Source organism: Solanum lycopersicum, chromosome 2 (assembly GCF_036512215.1).
Source record: "Solanum lycopersicum chromosome 2, SLM_r2.1".
In the NCBI taxonomy this organism is placed as follows: domain Eukaryota; kingdom Viridiplantae; phylum Streptophyta; class Magnoliopsida; order Solanales; family Solanaceae; genus Solanum; species Solanum lycopersicum.
This window is the reverse complement of record NC_090801.1, coordinates 51,306,750-51,322,462: the sequence shown is the minus strand read 5'-3', so window position 1 is coordinate 51,322,462 and position 15,713 is coordinate 51,306,750. Positions and strand designations below refer to the sequence as shown.

General features: G+C 39.1%; 2 protein-coding genes across 13 annotated transcripts; both read left to right on the top strand.

Annotated features, from left to right (window-relative positions):
- Nucleotides 1–341: 341 nt before the first annotated feature.
- On the top strand, nt 342–6,698 carry LOC101258124 (ubiquitin receptor RAD23c). 3 transcript variants are annotated; one of them, XM_010318890.3, is made up of 12 exons: nt 342–595; nt 2,038–2,199; nt 2,402–2,455; nt 3,132–3,199; nt 3,303–3,377; nt 3,475–3,652; nt 3,883–4,017; nt 4,102–4,167; nt 4,242–4,289; nt 4,395–4,501; nt 4,641–4,719; nt 6,395–6,698. In XM_010318890.3, the coding sequence occupies exons 1-12, from the start codon at nt 530–532 to the stop codon at nt 6,509–6,511; spliced, it is 1,155 nt and encodes a 384-aa protein (XP_010317192.2). In that variant the 5' UTR covers nt 342–529; the 3' UTR covers nt 6,512–6,698. The 3 variants fall into 3 exon arrangements, with proteins under 3 accessions (XP_010317192.2, XP_004233495.2, XP_004233496.2); XM_004233447.4 differs by having other exon boundaries at nt 373–595; nt 3,126–3,199; XM_004233448.5 differs by lacking the exon at nt 2,402–2,455 and having other exon boundaries at nt 375–595; nt 3,126–3,199.
- A 3,566-nt stretch (nt 6,699–10,264) lies between these two features.
- On the top strand, nt 10,265–15,394 carry LOC104645965 (uncharacterized). Of its 10 annotated transcripts, none has more exons than XR_011214613.1 (6): nt 10,265–10,512; nt 12,277–12,347; nt 12,481–12,492; nt 12,570–12,693; nt 12,795–12,877; nt 15,124–15,394. XR_011214613.1 is itself a non-coding variant. In XM_019212187.3 (5 exons), the coding sequence occupies exons 1-5, from the start codon at nt 10,410–10,412 to the stop codon at nt 12,812–12,814; spliced, it is 330 nt and encodes a 109-aa protein (XP_019067732.2). In that variant the 5' UTR covers nt 10,265–10,409; the 3' UTR covers nt 12,815–12,946. The 10 variants fall into 10 exon arrangements, 2 of the variants coding, with proteins under 2 accessions (XP_019067732.2, XP_019067731.2); XR_011214616.1 differs by having other exon boundaries at nt 10,373–10,512; nt 12,410–12,492; XR_011214615.1 differs by having other exon boundaries at nt 10,373–10,512; nt 12,272–12,347.
- The last annotated feature ends 319 nt before the right edge of the window (nt 15,395–15,713 follow it).

Genomic DNA, 15,713 nt, shown 5'->3' with positions numbered 1-15,713 from the left:
ATGAATTATTTTCATAGAAAAAAAAGAAAATCTCATTGTATTATTTTTTTACCCAATATAAAATTTGATTGGGTTAAAGGGTTAATAAATGTATTATTTTAAAAGTACAATATTATTGTCCAAATAGAAGAGATTTAATTTTTTTATTTATTATATCAAGTATATTTGTCAATAAAATAAAGATAGTAGGGTAATATTATAGTCCTTAATAGAAATAAAAATGATATTAAGAGATAATTTACCAACACCGCTGTACCTGACGTGGCTTCACATTATTGGTTCGTTCTGAGCTGTCACGAAACCCAGCGGTAACCAAATCACTACCCTCTTTTTTTTTCCAGGTATATAAAGCGTGTTAAAGACATTAAAAAACCCTTTTCAGTGTAAACTTTCTGCTTAAGCCTTTCTTCTATCTGCTAAATTTTCTATAAACACATTCGTTAACTTTACAAATTCATCGCCGGCAGTGACCGGAAGTTGCAGGGCGCCGGCGTCGTAAGTGGAAGGACGTGCAAACAAGCTTTTGAAGATGAAGATTTTTGTGAAGACTTTGAAAGGCACGCACTTCGAGATCGAAGTGAAACCCGAAGACACGGTAACTATCGATCTCTATTTATCTTTTTGTTTTGTATGGTATACATGCTTTCATGTGTTTTTGTTTGTGAATTGTGTTCAATTATCAAATTGAGTTGTTTTAAGCGGCGATTGAGCTCTGATTAGGGTTTCCTAGCGGCTGATGTAGATTCAGGGTTTTAAGTCATCGACCACTGAACTGCTCCTCTGGAGTATGAATGTAGAGTTGTAACAAAAAGAACTCTATATATAGTTCCAATCAATGACAGTGGCGACTTTGTTTGTGAATTTTAGGGTTCTAATGGTACATGGTTTGGGAGGGGTTGTTTCAAGTATTATTGATTTGTTTTGATTCGTGAATTGATGGTATTTAATGCTGCTGAGTGATTTTATGTGAATTCTTCAAGTCGAATTGAATTTGGATTCAGCTGAATGATTATTTATTGCTGAGTAGATTTTGTAGTGTCCTGCTATATATCTAGTACTATGATGAGTTGTTCTAAGCCTTAGTGTGAGGTGGCATTTATCAGGTAGACTTAGTTGAGGTGTCCGAAGGCTGGTATGGACACCGCGATTATGAAAATAAGCAAATAAATTAGTTTCTACATAAGTTAAACTGGTGGAAGCTTTATTGCAAGTCCCTAAACTTTTAAGGAAACAATTTCTTGTTTTTTTCTTGGGAAGAGTTTGGAGTGACTTCTAGTTTTCAATTGAGTTTGGTCTTGGGGGTGATTTTAGTTGTTTTGTTTAATGTTAGCGGAGCCATTTGATTTGTTAATGGAGTTTCTCTATTTCTGAGGATGTAGTACGGTCCAAATCTTGTACTGGTAGTTTTTAGGGTTGAATTAGGGATACTGCCTCTTTATTAAGCACGTCATAGGACCCACTTCCCTATAAGACCCTCATGAGTGCAATTCTGTCTTGACCCGGATGTTCTTGAAGCTACAACTGCTCAAGCCAATTTTTCTAGAGGTAAAAGACAAGAATTGAAATTACATTGTATGTGATGGTCCTGCATACGGCGAATTAGGAGACAAACTTCTATGTTTTTTTTCTTTTCTGTTGGCTTTCGTTGATACTGCTTTGTTTTTTTTCTTTTGGCCTCTTAGTGGTTTTCGTTCCGTTGTTTTGGTGCTAAGAATATTGTGCAGACAGGGTTGAAGAGCTTGTGCGGCATTTACAGCTACTTCACCTTCCTAATTTGCCTTCTTCCTGTTTATTCTTATTCCATAGTTGAAGTCCTCTTTGTGTACATTCGCATGTTTACACCCTTTCTTGTTTGAAAATAGAGTAAATATAGCAATAAAAACAAAATCAGAACAGCATTGCAAATGTTGATCTCGTCATTTTACTTTTAAACAAAGTCCCAAAAGTAATCATGTTTGTAACTTCTTTGTCAATGATTTCTCTCTCTCTTTTTCCTCTGTCGTACAAACTGATTTGCTCCACATAATAAATATTTAGGTTGCTGACGTGAAGAAAAGCATAGAAACAGTTCAAGGTCAAGATGTCTACCCCGCTGCACAACAGATGCTTATCCACCAGGGTAAAGTTCTCAAGGACCCTACAACATTGGAGGAAAACAAAGTTGCTGAAAATAGTTTTGTCGTTATAATGCTTTCCAAGGTACCTATTCTTCAAAGTAATTTAACTATTTAAGCATGTGCTTTATAAAGGGTATGTCTATAGTTTGGAATGAAATAGCTGTTCTTCCCAGATGATTTTAAGGGTATTTCATGCTTCCATGAACTGTGTGAATATATATTATCTGTTTCTGTTGGCTTATAATGGTTCATCTCCAATTTTTTTCCTCCCATGATTATTGTAGAATAAGGTTTCAACAAGTGGAACCTCAGCTACACAGCCTGCACCTTCAAATTCGGTGAGAGCTTTACTTGCTGACTTCTTTAATGCACTTTCTGTTTCTAGTGAGACAATTGAGATTGAATTCAACTTCCTTTAAATTAAATGTGTATAAGTGTTGTTGTGATTACTACCTTCATCTAATATTTTTTGTTTGCCTGTTGCAACATGTGTTGAATGATGCTTGTTTTTGTAGCCTACACCTGTAATTGTATATGTGGAGATGGATGTTTGGTTTATGAGTTTTGTAGCTGAACCATGGGATGAAAGAGAGTGATTTTTACGAGTCTTGTGAAATGATTATATTACCTGTGCTATTCTGAGGCACTTGAGCCTAATATCTTATGCTGTGAACCATTTGAAGATGATTGTATGAATCTATAATGGTTATTTGGGAGCTGATGAGTGATGACATCTGTCCCGTTGTTTTCCTGTTGCTAAAAACATGTGATGAATGTTGTTTGTTTTTGTAACCTACACTTGTACTTGTATATTTGGAGACACATGTTTGGTTTATGAGTTTTATAGTTGATCTATGAGCTGAGAGAGTGATTGTGCTTAGGCTTGTGTAATGATTATATTACTTGAGCTGTTCTGGGGTACTTGAAATCTGCCATCTTGTGCTTTGAACAATCTAAAGATGGTTGTATGAATTTGTAATGGTTAGCTGATGATATCTGTTTGACTAGGCCCAGCCTGCAACATCCACAGGCCAACCTACACAGACAGTAGCACCTCAAGCAACTGCTGCAAGTGTGGCACCGTGAGTTTCTGTTCCCCATAACTTTTTGCTGTTAGTTGGAAGATGCTTAGAATCAATTCTTTTGTTTGTGGTTTAGTTAGCTTAAGCTTATTTGGTTTTTTAGTGCACAATCTGCTCCTGCTCCTGCTCCAGCTCCAGCTCCTGCTGCAGCTCCAGCTCCAGCTCCAGCTGCCGCTAAGTGAGTACATCATAACATATTGGACTAGAAAATTACTTTTTGGTCATGCTATGTGATTAGTTTGGTCATTCTTTATGTTGCTGTCTTTGTCAAACAGTCCCCTGACAGACGTGTATGGTCAAGCGGCATCAAACCTTGTTGCTGGAAGTACCTTGGAAACTACGGTTCAACAGATTCTTGATATGGGTGGTGGAAGTTGGGAACGGGATACGGTTGTGCGTGCTCTACGGGCTGCATATAACAATCCAGAGAGAGCTATTGAATACCTGTACTCTGTGAGTTCTTAATTGGTTCTTTACTTTGTGCATTGAACGCATATCATTCCTGAAGCTTCATATTCTCTTGAAGTTACTTACCCCAGAAAATATAAGTAGTTCAGAAAGTAGGAAAATGTCCATGTTCTGTTGGCAGATAGTGCTTGTGTTGTGATAGATTCTAGTATCTCCTTTTGTCTTCTAATATCACATCTTTTTATTGACTTTAAAGTACACCTGTTATCATTCAGGGTATTCCTGAGCAAGCAGAAATCCCACCTGTTGCTCCTGCTAGCGGACAGGCTGTAAATCCCCCTGTTCAGGCTTCACAGCCAGCTGTTCCGTCCAGTGGGCCAAATGCTAATCCTTTGGATCTCTTTCCTCAGGTGGTGAAATCCACCAGAAAATTTAAGTTTGTGCTTCTCACATTTTATCCAAAATGCTAAAAATTCTCTCAAATTTACCATCAGGGCCTTCCAAATGTGGGTGCAAATGCTGGAGCTGGAAATTTGGATTTCTTAAGCAATAGTCCACAGGTGCACATCCTACCTTTGTAAAATTGGTAATTAATTTGTAAATATAATTTTTTAACCTCTTTTCCCCTCTACAGTTTCAAGCCCTCCGAGCAATGGTGCAAGCAAACCCACAGATATTGCAGGTATCTCACACACAGACGGACACACATGGCTTTTAATTTGTTTGCTCAAAGCTTTTACAAATGGTTTCTGGAAACTGGAACAGTGACATTTTTTTCTATCTGCAGCCAATGCTCCAGGAGTTGGGTAAGCAAAATCCTCAATTGATGCGGCTGATTCAAGAGCATCAAGCTGACTTCTTGCGCCTCATCAATGAACCCGTTGAGGGGGAAGGGTGAGAACTTCTTGTTTTGAATTAGGGAGCTGGATGCATGAGGCACAGCAACTTACGCTTCTAGCCATCCAAAATCCTTTTTTTTGACATCTCCATATCTGTATGTGAGGCTAACTTTGTCATAATATGGTACTATCAGGAATGTGCCTGGGCAGCCAGCAGGGGCTATACCACAAGCTGTGACCGTCACACCTGAAGAGCGTGAGGCTATTGAGCGAGTAAGTTCTTTATTTATCTTTTAGCTTGTGCCACATGGTTATAGGTTCTGTTAGATCTAGTTCATTTCATGACAGTTTTTCCTGTAAGACTGGAATGTTAACGACAAACCTACGCCTTGTTCCTGCTTCCTTTTACACGACGCCGGTAGATTTGCAAATTATTACTTGATAGTTGAAGTGCTGAGGGTGCCAAACCAGATTTTTTTAAAAAACTTAACTCATTTTTCTTGCATGCAACATTAGGTAGTCTGCATGCACATTTTATGTCCATGAATTTTCATGTGCTGATGTGTAAAAATACCAGAGCTTGGAGAATTTATTTTACATTCAGATCCTTCATATTTGATTTTTTTTTAAAAAAACAGATCCTTCATATTTAGATGTCATATTCAACAGCTATATCTGTGTTTAAGCTTCAAAAGTGCTTACACTATTGACAAGAGTAATCTCCAGTACCGCTATATTTCTAAATGCTGTGCTCAGTAACCACTTTATGTAATATTCCACAACAAATGCATTTTCGGATTCTTAATGCAGAGAGCAGAAATGAATCCATGAGATTTCACAACCTTCTCTACATTCTGCCTTTCTCTATAAACACAGCTATCACAAACTGTTATACTCGATTCTGCTTTTGTATTCCCCCTTTTTCAGTACACCTAAATATTCCTACCCTTTCCATATTGTCTGCCAAATGTAAGGTATAGTTTGCCATATTATTCTGTTCTCCCTTTTCATTCACAAGTTCCTGCCTTAAATCCCCATGACCATGTGAACGAGTTATTGGCACTCCATTTAATCTTATACCGTACTGATACGGAATTACTCTTTTCGCAGTCTCTTCTTCCTCATATTAAGAGCCAAATGGTAATCTGTGTGGAAAACATTAGGTTACACTTATCAAGATGTGTTGTTTTGTTTTTCAAGTATGGTGGAGGTCGGGCCAAATTTATGTGCACTATTATTCGACCGGGTGCCTATGCTACATTCTACCGCCGTAACTATTTGGTTATTCTGCTCACCGAGACCTGGCAAGTGTGAAGAAATTGTTCTTTGTCTCTGCCAGGATTTGAACCCTCGCCTCTCCATGATTTTCATCCCACATCACAAACTACCCAAGACCTTTGGGTGCCTAAAGCCATTTAACACAATTTCCCACCCCCGACACCTGAGGGGATGTTTCTACTTTCTCATTACCACGTTTCCATGAAAAATTCTTGCTTGTATTCTTTTTACACAAGTTCATAAAAAAGATTGATTGAGGTTATCTCCAGAGAATCCTCTCAAACTGGTAAAGCAAGAATGGCTTCTCTAACTTGATAGAGCATTTACCTTTTTTTTTTTTTTGGATGGAGCATTACTTGGTAGTTTCATGCTGCATTGCATGTGAATTTAACTGGAAGGACTACTGGGTCTGTGTTATCGTTTGTTTTCAGCAAAATCACCTGATTTATCATATCCACAAAACTGATACAACAGTAATAGTTGCACATGTCTTTTGATCTTCCACTACCTACCTAAAAAGAAGCAAAACTATTATGAATGTCGCTCTGTCTTCCAAATTCTACATTTTCAGTTTGTGATGTTATATTTCACTGAGCTTTAGCAGATATGAAATATTATTCTGATGTGATATTGCTCTTCATTTCTGCTTTGTTGGTGTTGATCTTTACAGCTTGAAGCTATGGGTTTCGATCGAGCTTTGGTGTTGCAAGTATATTTTGCATGCAACAAAAATGAGGAGATGGCTGCAAACTATCTGTTGGATCACATGCATGAGTTTGATGAATGACATGGATGAAACAGAGTGTACTTCAATCTCTTAGAATTTTCGTTATACTTTGTTTTTTTTCTATCTTCTAAATCCGGGTGACATACTTTCTATCTTGCCATGTGGAGTAATTCAATGCCCTAATTCACAGTCTTGGATCTAAACTCTTTCTTTAATGGATATGTTATATAAGTTTAAGGACCTGCAAGCTTTCATCTTGTTCAAGTGCCATTAAGTTGTAACTATTTGGGCTTTGGCAAGAATAACGTGTTCTATTATGCAAAGCCTGTTATGTGCATACTTTGTTGTGTGTTTTTGTTCTGTCTACAGGGTTTTTTCTTTTTCTTTTCTGAACTTAACGATGCTTGACAGCTACTGCTGATGGCATCTGCTCGGCTGTTTTTGTTAACATCCGTTCAGTTTCTTGATTTGTTCTAAATTTCTAATAGAGTCGACCTAGCTGTTTGAGTTGAAGATTCCTAAGAAATGCTCCCTCCCCTGGCATCAGTTGGGACTTTGATCTGCCTCTTCCTTCCCTTTTCTTTCCTCTGTTTTTTGATTTGTTCCAACAGAGTAGATTCGACATAGCTGTTTGACTCAAAAGGTGGAGGACTTTCTTCCTCCCAAATGCTTCCTCAGACCATCTCCAACCCAAATAGAGAACGCCATTTGCTAACCACTCTCCATATCACTCTCTTTGTACTCCATCTATTCATACTATTGATCTTCCTATTTAACTTTTGTTTTTACAATATCATTTATTGAGTCGTCATTATTTGTAATTATTTTCTTATGTAATATATCATCTAAAAATATGTCATTGAAAAGTTACTACCTTTTTCCGAATTAGTAATTTTTTATTTTTATAAAATAAGTTAGCACTTTAAATATGTGTTTTTAAAATTATTTTTATATTATTCAAGACTATTAATCAATTCTCTAGTATTTGTAATTATTTTCTAAATAATATAATATCCAAAAATATATTATTTCTATTTCGAATTAACATTTCTTTTAATTTGATTTTCTACAAGTTTTTATCACTTTAAATATGTAATTTAAAATTATAATTATTTTTTACCATGAAGAATGTATTTACATGATAATTCAAGCAATTCTCTTTTATGTTATAGTGATAAGTGATTAGACTACACTTTTAATGAACATGAAAATACTTAATGCGATAGTTTAAAATGGAATAGAGGAAGTATATTAGTATACAACACAATTGGTTACATGGTGCAATCGTTAATAAAAAAAACCCCGTAATGCATTAATAGAATAATAATGGGAGATATGTAACAATTTTGAAAGTTAAATATTTATATAAAATTTAAAATATTTTTTTACGATAATGCAAAATTTATGCTATGTTTGAAGTTTATCACGAATTTTACTTTGATTTGAATTGTTTGTTGTAATATTTGTCGCATTTATGTTATTTAGAATAAAGTAATTTTTATTAAATAAATAATTGAAAAATATAAAAATTATATATTACATGAAGCTTATATAGATTATTATTTGAAAAAAATAATTTACATCATGAGATAACAAAATAGAAATAATTATATAATAGGAAGGAAAGAGAAGCATATTTATTTTTAGAGTATAAAATAGATAATTAGGTTGGAATTAATTTTTTGAACCAAAATATTGACATAATAACATTTTTGAATCAAACTATAAACGAGGGATATTTTTATTACTTTCCTATAAATTTAGGGCATTTTTTTTATCGTTTTCCTAAAATAGATTAACATGTGCACAAGCGTCGGTACCAAATAAGCGTAAATGGCCAAACTCATTAGATTTTCCCCTATAGTGAAGCGAAGGATCCAACATATCTGTGCAAAAGTAGACTTCAATTGTCAATAATCTGGAGATTCTTTATTATGTCAAAATTAGGAAACCTTTTGATACTATTAATCTTATGAAGATCGAGTTGATGTAACTTAGTGACAAGTAAAGTAGAGGAAAGAAACTCAACTAGTATTCATGGACGTCGTTACTATGCAGTGTGCATTCAGGTTTTTCTTCAATAAAGCTATTACTTTTCTACATTCTTGGAGTATTGTTTTAGGAACTGCGAAAAGAATTACATGTTACAACTCAATTTCACTAACGCCATTCTTTTCTGATTCTGTTTTCAAGGTTTTCGCTGGATTTATTATAACTAACTTATTTGACAAAATGTTCATGTCGTAGAAGGTGAGCATTTATGATGCTCAAATTGTAATAACAACATTTCAATGGCTAACTCCATAAAGGACTGGTGGGCGGGGGTAGAGCCTTTAGCGCCAATATCGATGAAGCAAATGGAAGAGATGTTTGTTAAGGTCGATTTTGAAGAAAGAAAAAAAGAAAACAAGTTTAGAGAACATAGATATGGATATTGGTACAAGTTAAACATCAAACTCAAGAAAGTGATTGACGAATGGGGATAGGCCCCGGAAAGGCATTTCCCCATCAGACGGATAGTATGACCACTAACAAGCAAGCTCATTCCCTGAGACAAGACTTCTACCACTCTCAGTTCTTGGATCGATCATGTGTTGAATAACTTTGTATTTAGATGTTTGTGTGTTTCGGAGGTGAAGTCTCCTTCGAATCCTTAGACAAAGGTGTTATTGAGATATTAAGCCCCTATGGTATCTCGTACACATTTCGACGAGTGGCCAAGCAAAGAAGTCAACTTCAAAGTAGATTTATCGTGCGAAGAGTACGTTATGATCTATGGTCACCTGTTGATAAATCTAAAGCTTACATCATTTAGATTATTTATCTTTTACCTACTTCTTCTCTCGTAGAGTGGTTCTTAAAAAAATGAAATTTGAGTGACTTTTTAAAATAATTATTATTAATTGAAACACATATCTACTGCTTTAACAAATTACTACTAGCAATCTATTGGATCAACATTGTTTGAATCATTACTTTTTCAAAGTAGTGAGAATCAATGGATTTTCTTATTTGACAATCTAAAGAGCAATGACCAACAAAAATGACAAAACTTTGCTCACCATCCCTTGAAGTATCACTTCAAATCATATGACAAAATGTTGTATTATATGTACAATATTATCCTGTCTCAATTTACGTGGTATCGTTTAATTTAACATAATTTTTCCTTTAATAGAATTTTTTTAAAATTTATGATCTAAAATAATCTTAGACAACTTTTTAACTATGAATCATTTCAGAGGTTAATAATTGAATTATTTTTAATCAGCATAAAATATGACATTAAAGTATATCATATATGTTGAGACTAAGGGAGAATCACTTCTATATGAAAAAAATAAGTTTTGCTTTTAAGTTAAAAGAGTTATTTGTATAGATGTTCACGCATATTCTATAAAATTTACTTGTGTTTCTCCTTAGAATAAAAATATCATTCATATATTTTTATTTTTCTCAAAAGAATATTAAACACGTCAAAAATTTTCTCTCTCAACTGGCATTCACGAAACAAAAGGAATTTTATTATGCAATTGATGGAAAATTAACTCCAAGAATAAAAATATGAGTAATGGAGAATTTTTTTTTTTTTTGAAAATTATTTTAAGAGAAATTATATCTCAAAAAGAACGTAAATCAATTATATATATAAAAATTGGTGAAGTATAGATTTAAACAAAAAGGACAAAATTAACAATAATATTTATATTATTCTTAAAAATATTTGATTTGAAAAAAAAAAAAAAAAATCAAGGAAAACGTCTTGTGAAACTCATTCACGAAATTTTGAAACGATGATTTAAGCGGGTCCCAAACATTGTTCGCTACTAACATACTATATATATTACTCTATTTTTCACAATTACAGATAACGGCTCTCTTCTTCTTTGTTTTCTTGATAAGGGTTTTGAATTTTTGAACGTTTCGAGTTCGAAGACAAGCAAATGGCTGCGAATTCATGGGGGGTTGGAGACTGGAAAATCGAATGCTGAAGACGGCGGGCACTTTCGAATCATACACTGTCTCTGCTCACATACTCAATTTCTCATTCCTCCAAACTTGTGAGTGTTTCATTGTTTTTGGTCTTTGTTTAATATGTATGTGTTTTTTTCTACTGTAGGAAAATAATTGGAGTGATGGGTTTTATCTTCTTCTTTTGTGTATTTTTTTGATTACCCGTCTCTGTTTCTGTATGTTGGTTATGGGATTTCCTGTATAAATTTGTGTACGCAAGGGAAATGTAGGTGGGTTTTGTGATGGTCTCTGTTTGTGTAGGTTGGTTATGGGGGTTCTTGTAAAAATTTGTGTATGCAAGGGAAATGATGGTCTCTGTTTCTGTATGTTGGTTATGGGGTTTCTTGTATAAATTTGTGTGTGGGGTTTTAGTATTCCTCGTGATCGTCATAGCCTCCTTCTTCCAGTTCAACACCAAACCTCCTGTAATCCATTTCCAAAGCTGCTAGATCTTCACGTGCTTCACTGAACTCACCAATATACCAGTGCACAAAAGCACGCTTGACATACGTCAGATGGAACTTGTGCTCAATGCGTGAGAAGACCTCAGCAACACTGGTTGAGTTGGAAATCATACATAACATACCTTTGCACCTTGAACATGTTGGCTGATAGTTTATACCACACTTGAATCCAGTAGGGCATCAGTCAACAAATTTTATGGTGCGCTTAGTTAGTAGCCACAACAACATTCACATCCTTTGTCACAATATCACCACGGAACATAAGGCAGCAAGCCATGTACTTCCCGTGGTGAGGATCACACTTGACCATCATGGAAGATAGCTCAAAAGCACTGTCGGTGATCTCTGCAAGTGACAGCTGCTCATGGTAGGCCTTCTCGGTTGAAATGACAGGAGCATCGGATGAGAAAGGATAAAATGAATCCTGGGGTAGGGAACAAGGTTGGTCTGGAATTCATTGACATAAACATTTAGGGCTTCATCAAACCTCAAAGAAGCAGTAAGTGAAGAGATAACCTATTAGCAGGAAAATATGGAGATAAAGAGTAAAGATTGAAACCCCATCAGCAGCTTGTGTATGTATGTTTATGCAATATGGGTATCTCAGCAAAATTTGGAATGTAGAAGGATAAGATCTTGCATCAACAGAGATTCATGAAAACATATCCACCACCTCCATCGCTCTTTTCTTTTTCATTAATAGGGAGTATTGAAAGAATTTCCAGATATAACAGAAAAATGTTCCATCTTTCCCTGCATGTCTATTTAAGACTACACAGAATTAAATTCAACATCTACTGGATCAAATTACACTTCCCCCGTGCTTTTTGCACAAGTTATGGAGGTAAAAGTATATGAGAGACTATATTATATTAATTAATTTCACATACTTTTTACTTGGTGCCAAATGTGCAATCCCTTTTTATTTATTTTTGTTGATACATGAAATATAATTGATAAAATTAATATTGTTGATTTAAACATTTTCTATTTGATAGCTTAATTTTAAATTATATAACAATAGTAAAAAATAAACGTGCACGCACGTTCTTGTCAGAAACTAGTCCATGTATATGTAAGAGAAATATACTTGTGGACTTGGAATCAGGGGGATAAAATAGTCAACATTGATAAGAATATTGCTGACCCATAGTTTTGTGCTATAATGGCCTCTGACTCAGAGGTAATAAAATGTTGGATTACCCTCTTATCTCTTTTCAGCTCTTTGGCTCTTTGAATTGGATGTTGCTGATTACTTTAACATTACTGCTGTTTTACTGACATTTTCTGCCAGTTGTCGAATATGTTTTATTATTAACTTTGGTCATTGTACTTGCCAAAGATAAGGCCTTCCACAGATTTCATGGAAAAAGTACAGAAAGACATCAATCCTAGCATGCGTGCATGTTAATGTTGAGGTAAATTTCTAACATCTTTCTTCTCTAAAGTTGTGTCCCTGATGAAATGTCAATGTGCCCAGGAGTAGAGACTTCATTAATGTGGTTGAGCTCAGAAATTCGTCAGTTTGATATGGAACTTGTTTGATGGTAGGTTTTCAAGGAGGTACAGGCTTGTCCCAGACACACTGCATTTGACAATTAACTACTAGTCGATATTAATAAGCACCATTTGTTTATCAGCAAGGAGCTTCAATGAGAAAGAAAAGCAGAGGGTATAGGTGTTTATCAGCAAGGAGCTTCAATGATATTAATACTGCATCATCTGCCTTTTCTTCTGCTCGTTCCTTGCAATTCTTGAATATAGGTGTTCCTTTTCTCATCTACCTTTTCTTGATTAATTTGTGAAACTTCAGACTTGTGTCCTTTTAGTATGGTGCTTTATTTACTCCTACGTGCAAGCCTCAGGATCAAGATTAACTCGATAAAACGAGACCCTTGCTTCGTATCTTCTCATAGTGAAAGAATGGAGAGACAACTTCCTTCGTTAGGTATGAAACACAATATTTGATAATTACTCAGCTCAACAAAGATTTTGCGTCTTCTTTTTGTTCAATAAATGAATCAAATCGTTTAAGTGCATTTTTCTAACTTTGTTTTTTAAAGGCAGGCAGGCTGGGGGGCCTCAAGGCACGACAGTGCTTTGAGGCGGGCTGAGGAGGGCTTTGTCGCACGATAGTGCCTCGAGGCGGGGGGTGGGGGCCTCAAGGCTCTATGATGCCTCAAGGAGAAGGGGGTCTCGGGGCACGACGGTGCCTCGAGGCCGGGGGGGATGGGGGTCTCGGGGAACGATGGTGCCTCAGGGGGGGCATCGGGGCACGACGGTGCCTCGAGGGGGAGGGGGTGGTACCGGGGAACGACGGTGCCTCGAGGCGGTGGACGGGGGTGGTCTCAGGGCACGATGGTGCCTCGAGGCGGTGGAGGGAGGGTGTTCTCGAGGCACGACGATGCCTCGAGGCAGGGGAGGGGGGGAAGGTCTAGGGGCACTAAGGTGCCTCGAAGCTGAGAGGGGGGTGTCTCGGGGTACGACGGTGCCTCGAGGCTGAGGGTGTATGTATCTCGGGGCATGATGGTGCCTCGAGGGCGAGGGGGGTGTCTCGGGGCACTACGGTGCCTCGAGGCCGGGGGAGGGTGTCTTGGGGCACGACGGTGCCTTAAAGCCGAGAGGGGTAGAGGGGGGTATCTCGGGGTACGACGGTGCCTCGAGGCCGAGAGGGTGTGTCTCGAGGAATGACGGTGCCTCGAGGTCGAGGAGGGTGTCTCGGGGCACGACGGTGCTTCAAGGTTGTGGGGGTGTCTCGGGCACAATGGTGCCTCAAGGCTGGGGGGTAGGGGGGTCTCAGGTCACGATGGTTCCTCGAGGCTGGGGGGGGAGGTGTCTCAGGGCATAACAGTGCCTCGAGGTCGAAGGGTGGTGTCTCGGGGCACGACGGTGTCTCGAGGACGGGGTGTGTATGTCTCAGGGCACGATTGTGCCTCGAGGTTGGGGGAAGGGAGGTGTGGAGGGGTTGGTCTCAGGAACGATGGTGCCTCGAGGTGGTTTCGGGGCACGACGATAACTCTAGGCCGAGGGGAGGAGGGGGTGGCTCGGGGCTGAGAGGGGGGTGTCTCGGTGTACGATGGTGTCCTGAGGCTTTGGAAGAGGAGGTGCGGGGGGGGGGGGGGGGGGGGAGGTCTCGAAGCCGGGGAGGGTGGTGTAGGGGTGGTGGTCATGGGGCACGATGGTGCCTCGAGGCGGGGGGGGGGGGGGGGGGGGGGGGAGGGAGGGGGTGTCTCGGGGCATGACGGTGCCTCAAAATTGAGGGGGGGGGGAGGGGGTGTCTCGGGGCATGACGGTGCCTCAAAACCAAGGGGGGTAGTCTCGGGGCACGATGGTGCCTCGAGGCCGAGCGGGGTGTCTCGAGGCACGGCGGTTTCTCGAGGCCGGGGGAGGTGTCTCGGGGCACGTTGATGCCTCGAGGCCAAGGGAGGTGTCTCGGGGCACGATGGTGCCTCGAGGCCGGGGAGGGGGGTGGTCTCGGGGCACGACGGTGCCTCGTGGTCCCGAGGGGGGAGGGTGGTGTCGGGGCACGAAGGTGCCCCAAGGTTGGGTCGAGGGGGGGTGTCTCGGGCCACAACGGTGCCTCCAGGACGGGGGAGGGGGGTGTCTCAGCCACAACGGTGCCTCCAGGACAGGGGAGGGGGAGTCTCGGGGCACGATGGTGCCTCGAGGGGGAGGGGGTTTCTTGGGCCACGATGGTGCCTCGAGGTCGGGAGGAGGGGGAGGGGTCGTCTAGGGGCACGACGGTGCCTCGAGGCCCAGTGGGGGTGCCTCGGGGCACGATGGTGCCCCGAGGCCGAGGGGGTGTCGACGGTGCCTTGAGGCCGAGAGGGGGTGTCTCATGCCACGACGGTGCCTCGAGGCCGGGGGAGGGGGGGTCTCGGGACACAACGGTGCCTCGAGGGGGGGGGAGGGGGAGGGGGAGGGTGGTATCGGGGCACAACGGTGTAAATTGTTAACGTTGGTTATAGAGACTTGACATGTTGCAGACCTATGTAGTGATTCTTTCTGATTGAATTGTTGTTTATGTTTGGAGTTAGTGGCAACATTCGTAAAACTATGCTTAAGTGCAGCAAGATGCGCATGAGTTCTTCATTTAAATGTTGAATATGATCCATGACAAAGAGGGGAAAGCAATTTTGGCAATCAAAAGTATATTTTGATGAGAATGGTTCTTGTACCTTTTGTCTCATGCAGGTCCTCATGGTCTTGGGTCCGTTGCTTTGATAATGCATATAGTTCATCTTTCTGTTTGAAATGCAATACAGTTTGAGTAGATATAGTACAGATCTTGTCATGTTACTCGATTTTCGATTTCAAAATTTCCGCCTGTACTTCTATTTGGGATCAAATGAGATAATGGGTGATTCATGTATTAAGACCTTGAGAACTTGAGTTTTGTGGCTTCCTCTTAGATCAAGGAGGATCATATATGATGATGGCAAGTTTTGCCGGTTTACTCCTAAAATGTTGGTAAGCACCATTTGTCCATATGGACCAGACCTCTTATGTTACTGGGAAGTAAACATAAGAGATTGAAGGTCTCCACTCCTACAACTTTATGACTTAGCATTGCTAGACTATCCGCCGGTCTATTTGCTTCAGAGAAGCAATGGTTGATATTGAAGTCATCATCTTCTGGATCTCTTTTATTTGGTTGTATATTTTCCTTCTTTGTTTTGCTTAAAGAAGGGAATTTACCAAAAGAATCTCATGCTCTAAGATATATGATAAAAAGAAAGGGGCAGAAAATAAAAATATATGATTTAAGCTAAAAAGGTTTGGGT